The sequence below is a fragment of the Mustelus asterias genome, chromosome 29 (genome assembly GCF_964213995.1).
Source record: "Mustelus asterias chromosome 29, sMusAst1.hap1.1, whole genome shotgun sequence".
Classification (NCBI taxonomy): domain Eukaryota; kingdom Metazoa; phylum Chordata; class Chondrichthyes; order Carcharhiniformes; family Triakidae; genus Mustelus; species Mustelus asterias.
In genome coordinates, this window is record NC_135829.1 from 24544644 (window position 1) to 24559019 (window position 14376).

The window sequence follows — 14376 nt, forward strand, 5'->3', positions numbered from 1 at the left end:
GGTAATGCAGTTGGGTGTAATTTACATGGATCTCAGCAAGGTCCCACATGGGAGACTGAAGGCAAATGCACATGAGATGCCAGGTATGTTTCATAAAGTGGATTCAAAATTGGCTCAGTTTTAGGAGACAGAGGGTGATGACAGAAGGCTGCTTTAGTGACTGGAAGCCAGTGTCCAATGCTGTACCACAGAGATGTGTGCTATTATTCTTTATTGATATAAACAATATAGATGGCTATGGGTGGGGGGGAAAATAGGATTAGTAAGTTTGCGGATGACACAAAGATTGGCCAAATGGTTAACAGTGAGGTTGAGTGCTTTGAGTTATAAAAAGATATAGACTGGATGGATAAGTGGCAGATGGAATTCAACCCTGAAAAGTGTGAGGTGAGACACTTTGGAAGGAGTAATTTAAAAATGAATGGCATGACACTAGGAGGTTCTGTGGAACAGAGACCTTTGTGTGAATGTCTATAGATCTCTGAAGGTGGAAGGAGATGTTAGGGTGGTGAAAAAGCCATATGGGACTTTGTAAATCTATGCCCCAATTAACAAAAGCAGGGAAGTCACGTTGGAGTTGTCTAGAACTTTGGTGAGGCCATAGCTAGAGTACTGTGTGCAGTTCTGCCCACCACATTATCGGAAAGATGATTCCACTAGAGAGGGTGCAGAGGAGATTCACCAGGATGTTGCCTGGGATGGAACATTTAAGTTATAAAGAGGTTGGATTGGCTTGGATTGTTTTCATTGGAGCAGAGAAGACAATAAGGGGCGACATAATCATGGTGCAGAAGATTGAGGGGCATGGACAGAGTGGATAAAGAGCAGCTGAATCGAAAGATCAGTCACGAGGGGACACCAGTTCAAGGTGAGGGGCAGGAGGTTTAAGGGGGAAATGTGAGGAAACCCAGAGGGTGGTGACGGTCTGGAATGCGCTGTCTGGGAGGTTGATAGAGGTGGATTGCCTCTCATCCTTTAAAAAGTACCTGGAGCACTTAGCCCTAAATGTTATGCCATGCCGTGTGTCATGTGCTGGTAAATGGAATTAGGTGGGAGGTCAGGTGTTTTTCGTGTCAGTACAGGCTTGATGGGCTGACTGGTCTCTTCTGCACTCTGTTGCCAATCATATCATAGGCCTGATCCCTTTATGGTTCTATGTTTCACTAACTATGCATGCCAGGGACCAGGTTAGGGAATGCTCATATCCCTGGTCCAAAGGCCAAGCCAGGAATCTCTCAGGGCTGTGCAGGTGAAATCAAAAGGGTGGTAATGAGAGGTCCTGGGAATGAAATGGAGGCAGTCTTCCAAAGCCACATTGGCAAGATGATGGGGCAGGGGGTTGTTATGACCTGCTAGTGACTTGTCTCTGCATGATTGTGGCTTTGTGCTCATCTCTTTGCTTTCCTTTCTCAGAGGCATGAAGGTGATTGAGAACAGAGCCCAGAAGGATGAGGAGAAGATGGAGCTGCAGGAGATCCAGCTTAAGGAGGCCAAGCACATTGCAGAGGAGGCTGACCGCAAATATGAAGAGGTTGGTCCTTCATGTGACACAAATTTTGTCTGAAAGATAGGTCGAAAGCTTCATAAGTTTTCAATTTTCTTAATTTTAGGGTTTTTTTTAGTTTGTCCTCAAGATGTGAAAATTACGGGAAGGCCAACATTTATTGCCCATCCCCAAATCCAGCAGGAAGGACATATTTCCATTTCCCACATCAGATCTTGTGCAGAGATTGATTTGTGGTGAATTGTGGATTGTCGGGGAGGGGGGTTGGTGGTGGCAGCTTTGAGTTCTGGGTTGATACACTAAGTTCTGGCTGTTCAAACTGCATTTCACTCCATTACCTTTTAACAGTAAGCAGACAGGTGGAAATTTCATCCTAATAATCTGCTTTAGAAATTAACCCTAGTCCCAGAGTTAGAACGCCTGGTGGCGGACTTGTTAATCCTTTTCACATTTTGTGTAGCCAATGTGCTTTTGGTTATGCTGTGTGACTTGTATTTTGTGTATCTAGTAGATGCAAGTGAGTGAGCAGTTAGCAAAATACGCATCTACCTTTTCAGAAAGAACCAATGGGAAGATGAGATTTTCCTGTAGTGAGTTTTTGTGATCTGGAATGTGCTGCCTGAAAGGGTAATTCAATAGGAACTTTCTGAAGGGTAATGGATAGATTTTTCAGAGTTACGGAAAATGAGATGGGTTAGATAGCCCTTTCAATGAACCAGCATGGGCCTGTTGGGCCAGATGGCTGCCTCCTGTGCTTTTATATTTCTATAGATAATCGTGGGGAGGCAGTGGCATAGGGCTATTGTACTAGTAATCCAGAGGCCCAGGGTAATGCTCTGGGCACCTGGGTTCGAATCCCACCATAGCAGATGGTGAAATTTGATAAAACTCTGGAATTAAAAGTCTAATGATGACCATTAAACCATTATCAATTGTCATTAGTGAACCAGATGAAGGTTTTATTAATGTCCTTTAGGAAAATAAATCTGTCATCCTTACCTGGTCTAGCTACATGTGACACCAGAGCCACAGCAATGTGGTTGACTCTTAAATGTCCTCCGGGATGGACAATAAATGCTGGCACAGCCAGCAATGCCTACATCCCATGAATTCATTAATTAAAATGTGCAGGCATCTATATAAGCTTTTGTTTCACAAAAGCTGTGTATCCTGTCACCAAGGAGGGAAATACATCTCTGAATGTCTTGTGACCTAGGCTGAAGCTGAGTTGCCTTCGGAAAGGTCTCTGAAGCCTTTGGATCACTCTTGTATTGTTTCTTCAGGTAGCACGTAAACTGGTGATCATTGAAAGTGACCTGGAGAGGACTGAGGAGCGAGCAGAACTCTCTGAATCGTATGTATTGTATTTATGGCTGTGCATTGTCTGTCAGCTAAAGCCAACCTGCTTATAAATGTGAAATGCAAAGCAACTTGGAAAAAAATTAAGTCTTTGAGTACAATGATTGTAAATCTTAGCTTGCTTTTATTAAAAAAAACTAATTTTTAATGATGTAACTTGTTGGCTATGAAAATGATCAATTATTGGAAAACTTGATTGTATTCCACTGAATCCTGTACTCAAAGAATTAAGGCACTAGTGAAACTCATCCAGATATGAAATGTCTTGGCTACATCTAATTTGGTTTTTTTTTAACGTGTTATCTCTTCTTCACTGCATGCTTTCATTGCACACTGTTTTGTGGCCATGTGCATTTCTCGTGATCTGTTAGTCGAGCTCGTCGAGTGGAAGAGGAGGTTAGAATAATGGACCAAACCTTGAAATCTTTAGAGGCAGCAGAAGGCAAGGTACTGGAACTAATACACACTCTGGCCTCGCTCATATCACAATGTGCTGTCATGCGCTATCTAAACACTCTCTGGCGGCTGGGGGGAGGCTTTGTGCGGAATGAGAAGTGCCATTGGTGTTTAGGAAGGATTAGCTCATTCCCCTCCTTGCTGCCTACTCTGCATTCTGCAACTTTTTGGTGTTGGACTTTCAGTCTTGATGTTTTATTTCCTTCAGCAGTGGCCTAAAAGCAGTTGATTCTTTCCATTTTGAAAGAGAATTTACAAACTAATTTTCCTTGATTCCGGGATTCTTAATTTGTTTCCTAATTGAGATCTCATTGATTTAAACTGGATGTGATTCTGAAGGAGTTAGCTGCTTCAAGGCTACTTTTTGTGCTCTTAGAGCTATTTCGTTAAATCGCCTCTATTTTTCTTTCTTGCTTTCTCTTTCACTCTGTCTTGCTCTCTTCATTCTCTTGCTTGTTCTTGTGCTCTCTGTCTCATGTTTTCTCTTTTTCTGCCCCCTCTATCCCTTTATCTTTCTGCTCCCCTCACTGTGCCCCTCCCTTTATTTATCTCTTGTTCTCTACCTCCCTCACTCTGTCCCATGCACACACCACACTTTTTTTTTTGTCTTTGCTTTCCCCTCTTTTCTGCTCTGACTTAAAACAGTAAATCTGCTGAGCTTGAAGAAGAGTTGAAAACTGTGACCAACAACCTGAAGTCACTGGAGGCTCAGGCTGAGAAGGTAGGAGAGAGCAGAACCTCTGCTTTGATATTGTCCATGTTAAATATTATAAAAAATGATGATTATAGATTGCTTAGTTGCAAATATTCACACTTTCCTCTGCTTAAAGCAAAGTGAAGGAATCAAACAAAGAACAAGACAGGAACAGGCCCTTCAGCCCTCCAAGCCTGCGCCCATCACGTTTACCTATTTAGACCAACCACTTATATCCCTCTATTCCTTGTTTGTTCATATGCCTATCAAGATAAGTCTTAAATGTGGCTAACGTAACTGCCTCAACCACCTCACTTGGCAGCGCATTCCAGGACCCCCCCCCCTCCTCCCCAATCCTCTGTGTGTATAAGAAAAAAACTTCGCCCGCACATCTCTGCTGAACCTGCCCCCCCCATCTTGAACTTGTGCCCCATTGTAATTGTGATTTCTGCCCTGCCCCCTTGTAACTGTCATTTCTGCCCTGGGAAGAAGCTTCCACTGTTCACCCTATCTATACCACTCATAATTTTATAAACTTCTATCAGGTCCCCCCTCAGCCTCCGTCTATCCAGGGAGAACAATCCCAGTTTATTCAATCTCTCCTCATAGCTAATGCCCACCATACCAGGCAACATCCTGGTCAACCTTTTCTGTACTCCCTCCAAAGCCTCCATGTCCTTCTGGTAGTGTGGCGACCAGAATTGGACACAGTATTCCAAATGTGGCCTAACCAACATTTTATACAACTGTAACATAATTTGCCAACTTTTATACTCGATGCCCGTCCGATGAAGGCAAGCATGTCATATGCTTTCTTCACCACTTTTGCCACCTGTGCAGCCACTTTTCAGGATCTGAGATTTTGAGAATCAATTAATGTGGTTAATCTAATTTTTAAATAGTCCACAATACAACCTAGTGCCACTTTTATAATCCAGTAATTTCTGGCTAATTGTACGTAGATTCTACGCTCTGATAGATTGAAGGAATTGAACAACAAGAACAAAGGCAATAAATGCTGATGAATTATGAATAATACTTTTCGGGTTGGAGAAAGAAACAATTTTTGAATTGTTCCATGGTGAACAATTTTAAAATAAATATTGACAAATGATGCTTTAGATTACCAATAGCCTTTCCAAATAATACAAGGTATTTAAGAATATTGTATGTATATGTGCCTATATATAAATAAATTCTTCCTGTTCCAGCTGAGAAGGGAAGGGGTGGGGGGAGGTAACGAGAAACCTCTGATTTGAGATGTTGATTTGGGTATTCTTCTCACTCCCCCACACTTCTCACAGTACTCACAAAAGGAAGACAAGTATGAGGAGGAAATCAAAATTCTGACTGACAGACTGAAGGAGGTGAGTGGCACTTTTCTATTGGATTTTGTGATTTCAATGTTGTCCTTGATCTTCTGGTTCCAAAACTCTGAAATCTTTGTTGATGTTTTCAGGCTGAAACTCGTGCTGAGTTTGCAGAGAGATCTGTTACCAAGTTGGAAAAATCCATTGATGATCTGGAAGGTATGATTGTAAATCACTCCTCCCATATCCCCTGGCTACTGATGTCCGTTTGTACTGTTAGTTATGATCAGAAGCATACATGAAAGGCAGGTGATGTTCTGTGTTCCAAGTAGCCTGGAGTAGAAACGTTATTGTGTAGGTAACCTGTGTGTGTCTCTCTCTCTCCTTTTTCCATCCACTGTGATCCAAGTGGCCTGGTGTAGAAACGTTATTGTGTCAGTAACTTGTGATCAGTTCTGTGTCTCTCCCGCTCTCTCACTTTTTCCATATTAACGTAACTGAATGATTAAAAACTAGTGAGAGCAAAAAGGGGACATGAGATGGTAGATAAGGCAAAAGAGAATCCAAAGTGCTTCTACAAATACTTAGGGCAAAAGAGTAACTCAAAAGAATAGGACCTCCTGAGGATCAACAAGGTCATCTTTGTGTGCATTTACAAGAGATGGGTGAGATCCTAAATGAATATTTCTCATCAGTATTCACTGTTGAGAAAGACATGGATGTTAGGAAACTTGGGGAAATAAATAGTGATGTCTTGAGGAGTGTACATATTACAGAGAAGGAAGTACTGGAAGTCTTAAAAGTGCATCAAGGTAGTTAAATCCCTGGGACCTGATGAAGTGTATCTCAGGACATTGTGGGAGGCTGGGGAGGAAATTGTGGATCCCCAGGAGAGATTTTTGAATCATCAAGAGCCACAGGTGAGGTGACTGAAGATAGGAGGGTAGCAAATGGCATGCCCTTCTTTAAGAAGGGCTGCAGGGAAAAGCCTGGCAACTACAGGTTGGTGAGACTAACGTCTGTGGTGGGTAAGTTGTTAGAAGGTATTCAGAGAGACAGGATCTACAGGCATTTAGAGACACAAGTACTGATTAGGGACAGTCAGCATGGCTTTGAGAGTGGAAAATCATGCCTTACAAATTTGATTGAGTGTTTTGAAGGGGTAACCAAGAAAGTAGATGAGGGCAATGCAGTCGGCATTGTCTACATGGACCTTAGCAAGGTCTTTGACAAGGTACCGCATGGTAGGTGGTTGCATAAGGTTAAATTTCTCGGGATCCAGGGTGAAGTAGCAGCCAATTGGATACAAAATTGGTTTGATGACAGAAGACAGGGTGGTTGTAGAGGGTTGTTTTTCAAACTGAGGGTCTGTGACCAGCAGTGTGCCTCAGTGATTGGTGCTGGGTCCACTGTTACTTGTCATTTATATTAATGATTTGGATGAGAATTTAGGAGGCATGGTTAGTAAGTTTACAGATGACACCAAAATTTGTGCCATAGTAAACAGTGAAGATGGTTATTTCAGATTGTAACAGGATCTTGTTCAATTGGGCCAGTGGGCTGACGAATGGCAGATGGAGTTTAATTTAGATAAATGTGAGGTGATGCATTTTGGTAGATCGAACCAGAGCCGGACATACTCAGTTAATGGTAGGGCGTTGGAAAGAGATCTAGTGGTACAGGTTCATAGCTCTTTGAAAGTGAAGTCACAGATGGACAGGGTGGTGAAGAAGACATTCCGCATGCTTGGTTTCATTGGTCAGAACATTGAATACAGGAGTTGGGATGTCTTGTTGAAGATGTACAAGACATTGGTAAGGCCACACTTGGAATACTATGTACAATTCTAGTCACCCTATTATAGAAAGGATATTATTAAACTACATAAGAGTGCAGAAAAGATTAACCAGGATCTCGCTGGGACTTGATGGTTTGAATTATAAGGAGAGGCTGGATAGACTGGGACTTTTTTCCCTGTGGCATAGGAGACTTGGGGGTGACCGAATAGAGGTCTTTAAAATAATGAGGGGCATAAATCAGCTAGACAGTCAACATCCTATCCCAACGGTAAGGGAGTCTAAAATTAGAGGGCACAGGTTTACGGTGAGAGGGAAGAGATGCAAAAGGGCCAGAGGGGCAATTTTTTCACACTGAGGCTGGTGATTGTCTGGAACGAGTTGCCAGAGGTAGTAGTAGAGGCAGGTACAACTTTTGTCTTTTAAAAAGCATTTAGATAGTTACATAAGATTGGTGTAGAGATATGGGCCAAACGCAGGCAATTGGAACTAGCTTAATGGTAAAAACTGGGCAGCATGAACAACTTGGACTGAAGGGCCTGGTTCCATGCTGTAAACCTCTGACTCTATTTAGTGAAGATCATTTAATTTGAAAATTGGTGGAATTAAAATAATTCTGGTTATTCTAGTTGCCTATCATAACTTTGATTCTTCATGTCAGCAACAATTCTTATACTGTTTAGATGTTAACGTAGTACTTGGTGAACTGCAAGGAGGTTGTTACCTTCCTCTTGGATGGCAGGAATGCGTGAGATTTTTATTTAAATTGTAGATTTACATATGAAAGGAGGACATCTTTAAACTGTTGACTTGTTCACAAAGGACAGGGTGTTTGCATGAAATAGCAGATTGGCTCATTTCCCTCTTGTTTGTTTTTCCTCCCATTTTGTTTTTTGTACCTGGCTCTCTTTTTTGCTCTCCTCTGTACTGGATGCTTTGGCCTTTCATCATTCTCGCAACTATCATCACATCATCATACTCTCTTCTTCCTATGTCCTTGTAGATGAGTTGTATGCTCAGAAGTTGAAGTATAAGGCGATCAGTGAGGAATTGGACCATGCTCTCAACGATATGACATCAATGTAAATCTTTTCCTTTGTGCCTGCTCTCTTGTACTTACTGCATCTCTTTTCTTTTCTGTCCATGTAACTGATTCTGACTCCTTTCTTTATTTCTTTTGCACTATTGTTTACATATTTAATGCACTGATTTAACATCTCGTTCTTTGAACGAGAATGGCTATGCTTAAACATGGAAGTACAACGGTGTAGTTCCTGCATAATAATACCTGTTTAAATCAGGATTCCAGCATAACACGAGTGTGCTGTGTTTGAATTTTCAATTCCGTTTTTCTAACTCTGTTTAATTCCTGGAGTTCATTTGTTTTGTTTGGGAGAAAAGAAAGGATTGAATCTTGCCCAAAACAAATGTTCAGACTTACCAAAACAGGAATGCAAACCTGCAGCCCTGAAACTTTTTGGTTCGTTCTACCTGTGTGCCTCAATGGACTAACTGCTGTTTCAATACCCGAGATTCATTTACTTTGGAAGAGATGTGTGTTCTCACCCAGAGCTAATGAGTCCTGGACGTAATTAACCTTGTGTCGGATGTGGGCATCTCTTGTATTCTTACGATTTTGGTCACATCTGTACACTGGCGTGCAGGTGTGTATGTGCATAAAGTAACTTGTAACTTCAGCGGATTTCCATCTCTTAAACTAATCAATAAGTGATTAGAAACTTTGTCCCTTTTTACTATTCTCATCCCACTGACTGCACCTCCATGCCCTTGCGTGCCTTTAATTTCCTATCCTTCAAGTTATTAATGCATCTTTCTTGCACGAACAGTTGTATTGCAAATGTTGACATCCGATTCATTTTTCTCACTGGTGTACACCTGGAATTCGGGGCAGAATTTCCAGTTGATTTTCTTCCAACATCCTTGCACTTTTCATTTTTTTGAAAAGTACTCTGGCTCCATTTGCTAACATTAATGTTGGTTATCTAGCTAATTTGAAATGAAGCACATTGTCTGGCTGGTTTCATTACAGTTTGAATGTTCAGTAGGTCGTAGATTTTTATTTTTAGTCCATTTTCACTGATGGGAAAGTATGGTATTGATATCGCTGATTTCTTACGAGCTAATCACAGGAGACTAGATTATGATTTTTCGAGCATATTCAGAGGGGTTACTAGTCACTCAAAGATCCTGAAGTCAAATCCCATGTTGATAGGTTCATAGAATCATAGATTTCCTGCAGAAAGAGGCCACTCAGCCCATCAAGGCTGCACTGATTCTCCAACAGAGCGTCTGACCCAGGCCCAATCCACACAACCCCATGTATTTATCCTAGTCCCCTAGCCTACCCTTCTTTGGACACTAAGGCAATTTAGCATGGCCAATCCACCCAACCTGCACAAAGAATCAATAAGTGCAGAAGAGGCCCTTTGGCCCATCGAGTCCGCACCAACACATTAGAAACACCTGAACTCCCACCTAATTCCATCTACTAGCACTTGGCCCATAGCCCTGAATGTTATGATGTGCCAAGTGCTCATCCAGGTACTTTTTAAAGGACGCAAGGCAACCCGTCTCTACCACCCTCCCAGGCAGTGCATTCCAGATGTCACCACCCTCTGGGTAAAAAAAGTATTTCCTCACATCTCCCCGAAACCTCCTGCCCCTCACCTTGGAGCTATGTCCCCTTGTGACTAACCCTTTGACTAAAGGGAATAGCTGTTCCTTATTCACTCTGTCCATATCACTCATAATCTTGTACACCTTGATCCAGTCGCCTCTCGAGTCTTCTCTGCAACAACAAAAACAACCCAAGCCGACCTAACTTGAGTGTTCCATCCCAGGCAGCATCCTGGTGAATCTCCTCTGCACCCTCTCCAAAGAACAGTACAGCACAGGAAACAGGCCCTTCGGCCCTCCAAGCCTGTGCCGCTCATTGGTCCAACTAGACCATTCGTTTGTATCCCTCCATTCCCAGACTGCTCATGTGACTATCCATAATGCCAGCGTGTCTGCCTCCACCACCCTACTTGGCATCGCATTCCAGGCCCCCACCACCCTCTCTGTAAAAAAAAAAGTCCCTCTGATATCTGAGTTATACCTTGCCCCTCTCGCCTTGAACCCGTGACCCCTCATGATTGTCACCTCCGACCTGGGAAAAAGCTTCTCACTGTTCACCCTATCTATACCCTTCATAATTTTGTACACCTCTATTAGGTCTCCCCTCATTCTCCGTCTTTCCAGGGAGAACAAGCCCAGTTTACCCAATCTCTCCTCATAGCTAAGACCCTCCATACCAGGCAACATCCTGGTAAACCACCTCTGCACTCTAACGCCTCCATGTCCTTCTGTAGTGCGGCGACCAGAACTGGACACAGTACTCCAAATGTGGCCTAACCAGCGTTCTATACAGCTGCAACATCAGACTCCAGCTTTTATACTCTATACCCCATCCTATAAAGGCAAGCATACCATATGCCGTCTTCACCACCTTCTCCACCTGTGCTGCCACCTTCAAGGATTTGTGGACTTGCACACCTAGGTCCCTCTGTGTTTCTATACTCTTGATGGCTCTGCCATTTATTGTATAACCCCCCCTATATAATTTCTTCCAAAATGCATCACTTCGCATTTATCTGGATTAAATTCCATCTGACATTTCTCCGCCTAATTTTCTAGCCTATCTATATCCTGCTGTATTGTCCGACAATGTTCATCGCTATCCGCAAGTCCAGCCATCTTCGTGTCATCCGCAAACTTGCTGATAAGACCAGTTACACCACCTCAAAAAAACTCCACCAAATTTGTAAGGCACGACCTCCCTCTTACAAAACCATGCTTCTGTCACGAATGAGATTGTTCCGTTCTAAATGCGCGTACATCCTGTCTCTAAGAATCCTCTCCAACAACTTCCCTACCATGGACGTCAAGCTCACTGGCCTATAATTACCCGGGTTATCTCCAGTATAATGTGGTGACTAGAACTGCACACAGTACTCTGTGGCCTCACCAAAGTTCTATTTAACTCCAACATGACTTCCTACTTTTGTAATCTATGCTTCGATTGATGAAGGCAAGTGTCCCATGTACCTTTTTCACCACCCTACTGACCTGCCCTTCAGCTTTCAAAGATCTGTGGACAAACATGCCACGGTCCCTTTGTTCCACAGAACTTCCTCGTGTCCTACCATTCATTGAGTATTTCCTTGTCAATCTTTGGGAAAAAACCGAGCAAACACAGGGCAAATGTGAAAACTCGGACAGTCACCCAAGACTATCATTGAACCCGGGTCACTGGTGCTGTGCTGCCCATGTGGACAAAGAATTCCACAAATCTGGACAAATTGATACCAAGGAAAATTATGATGATGGTTGTAAAGGAGGTCCATACCATTTTGGAGTGCCCAGTAATGGACCCAAATTGAGGCCTTGCAGCACCCACACCTTGAACAAAACAGATGGTGGATGGTTTAAACTATTTGCTTTTGTTCGGAGACGCTTGTTCTTGACAATCCAAGTTGGTGATGCAGCTTATAAACACGAGCAGTCAACCTTGGCCTTTCCAGTGATTACAAGGAGAATGAGTATAGTATCCAATACGAGACAGAAACATAAAGGCCAGTGAATCCTGCACCACCTTGGTCCACCACCTTCACGCACAGCATCAAGTGAAGCAGAGAATGCTATTGCAGGATGAGCTCCTGAGCCACACCAAACAATGTTTAACAGAGTTGTCTCCAAAGATGGAAGGCTGCCTTAAAGAGAAGAGACTATTCCTAGAACAGCTCAGTGCTCCTTCCATCAGCCCAACATGCCTTTACTAGCTTATTGAAAGAGCTATCCAATTAGTCCCACTCCTCTACGCTGAGTAACATTGAAAGAAGAGTAACCTTTTCAGCTTGAAGAACAAGGCAAACATTTGGCCTATTGTGCCATGCTAGTTTTTCAACTGGAGCAACTTTTCTATTTATTCTACTTTCAGTTGTAGTGTTCGTGAATTTTAAAATTTATTTTTTAGTGTCACAAGTAGGCTTACATTAACACTGCAATGAAGTTACTCTGTGCTTGTTCGGGTACACTGAGGGAGAATTTAGCATGGCCAATGCACCTAACCAGCATGTCTTTCGGACTGTGGGAGGAAACCGGAGCATCCGGAGGAAACCCACACAGACACTGGGAGAACGTGCAGATTCCGCACAGACAGTGACCCAAGCTGAGAATCGAATCCAGTCCCTGGTGCTGTAAGGCAGCAGTGCTAACCACTACACCGTGCTGCCATTAATCATAGAATCCCTACAGTGCAGAAGGAGGCCATTCAGACCATTGAGTCTGCACTAACAGCAATCCCACCCAGGCCCCATCCCTGTAACCTGACGCATTTACCCTGCTAATTCCCTGATGCTAAGGGGCAATTTTAGTATGGCCAATCAACCCGACCTGCTCATCTTTGGATGAAGGTATTTGGTGAACGATCATATGGGACTGCTAGTATTTTATTTTTCAGCCTGTCTTTAGTCAGAGCTGTAGTATAAGGTTCTACAATGGATTACTGCTGTTCCAAGTTGGCATTGATGAACAACTGAATTATACAAAAACGGATAATGCTGGAAAATCTCAGCAGGTCTGACAGCATCTGTGACGAGAGAACAGAGCCGATGTTTCAAGTCTGGATGATTCTTCATCAGAACTCTGAATCATACCTCTATTTGCAGTTTACACTGTAGGAATGATGCAACTCTAATATGTGGCAAAACTTGCACTGTTTGAAAGCCTGTTAGAGAGAACAAATTGATCTATGGATGAGGAATGGCTCTCCCTTTGGTTTTCCTACTCATTCTGCAACTCTCGGAGGAAGGTTAGTGGGAAACATAAGGAGGGACAGGGAATGTGTGAAGGTGAGGGAAAGTGATGGAATTAGTAAGTCTGATTTGTTTCTTCTTTGTCTGTTTCATTATGGAACGGTCTATAATGAAGAGATTTTGTTAAAGTTAAAAGTTTGAGTCACAAGTAAGGCTTACATTAACACTGCAATGAAGTTACTGTGAAATTCCCCTAGTCGTCACAGTCCAGCGCCTGATCATGTCAATGCACCTAACCAGCGCGTCTTTCAGAATGTGTGAGGAAAGCGGAGCACCTGGAAGAAACCCACGCGGACACGGGGCGAATGTGCGAACTCCACACAGTGACTCAAGCCGGGAATCGAACCTGGGTCCCTGGCGCTGTGAGGCAGCAGTGTTGGCTGCCGTGCTGTGTATTCTTAGACCATATTGAGCTGAGAATGAGCCTTGTGGAAATACTTAATTAGATGCTACAAGTAGCTCAATTAGTTAGCAACAACTGACGGGCAGTAATTCCAAACTCATGCAAAATGAGATCCAGCTAATTCACTCTTCATCTGGTTAACATTTTTTCAAAAACCCTTCAGTTTGGTATGATTTTTGCACTGGACTTCAAACTGGAAACCAGCCAAAGTTGTTCAAATTCTTTGTTCATTTGTTTTTTTTAAATTCTCCTTCAGCTTTCATCCATTTCTGTCATTCATTTTTGTTCTGTACCTTTTTTCGCGCAGATAAACTGCTTCACTGCAATGCCAAAGACATCTCCAATCCGCTGGCTTTTGTTTCTGAATTCTTCACTCAAGTTCTAAATGGGCTGAATCTCTTGCTCTACCTATCATAGCAGCTAATTCAGGCTTTCAGTAACATCAGTCACTCTCCTTATTGTACAGTGTCTCTTCATAGCCTAAATGTAAAATAAACACCGTTCTAGATGAACTGCATCCTTCTGCTATTTCTTTAATTTATTACTGAACAGCAACTTGAACAATAAAGCCAAGGTTATGCTTCACACTGGAACAAAATGCTTTTGTGGCAGTTGCTTTATTTCTCTCTCCGTGCGTGTGCGTGATCAGATATAGACAGTACTGTACGGAGTTGCCTGAGTTGGTACAATGTTAGCTTCAGTTGATGACCATTGTCTGTTTTATGAGCATTCTACCCGAGTTGCCCACAATTGGAAGGTTAAGCTGTGACCTTTGTAAGATGAAGGTATAAAGAGTAGTGGACTAAATTTGGAAATGTTGCTTCAAATGAGAGAAGTGTGAATAACAGCCTGAAGAAATGGACTTCCCACGACAAAACAACTGCAGCTGCAACTAAATGCAAACCTGTATTTAACAAAAAACATCTTAATAGACATATCTGTGGAAAGTTTCAAGCTAGACTATTTCCACTGAACGTT

At 42.6% G+C, this 14376-nt stretch overlaps 1 protein-coding gene across 1 annotated transcript in view; it reads left to right on the top strand.

The window, feature by feature from the left end:
- The window catches only part of LOC144480590 (tropomyosin alpha-1 chain), a 35397-nt gene extending 21482 nt beyond the window's left edge, over positions 1-13915 (top strand). Inside the window, exons 4-10 of the mRNA XM_078200219.1 lie at positions 1414-1531; positions 2788-2858; positions 3965-4040; positions 5318-5380; positions 5473-5542; positions 8123-8201; positions 13706-13915. Of these exons, the coding sequence (XP_078056345.1) occupies positions 1414-1531; positions 2788-2858; positions 3965-4040; positions 5318-5380; positions 5473-5542; positions 8123-8201; positions 13706-13709 (481 nt within the window). The 3' untranslated portion in view covers positions 13710-13915. The remainder of the gene's footprint in view (positions 1-1413; positions 1532-2787; positions 2859-3964; positions 4041-5317; positions 5381-5472; positions 5543-8122; positions 8202-13705) is intronic.
- The last annotated feature ends 461 nt before the right edge of the window (positions 13916-14376 follow it).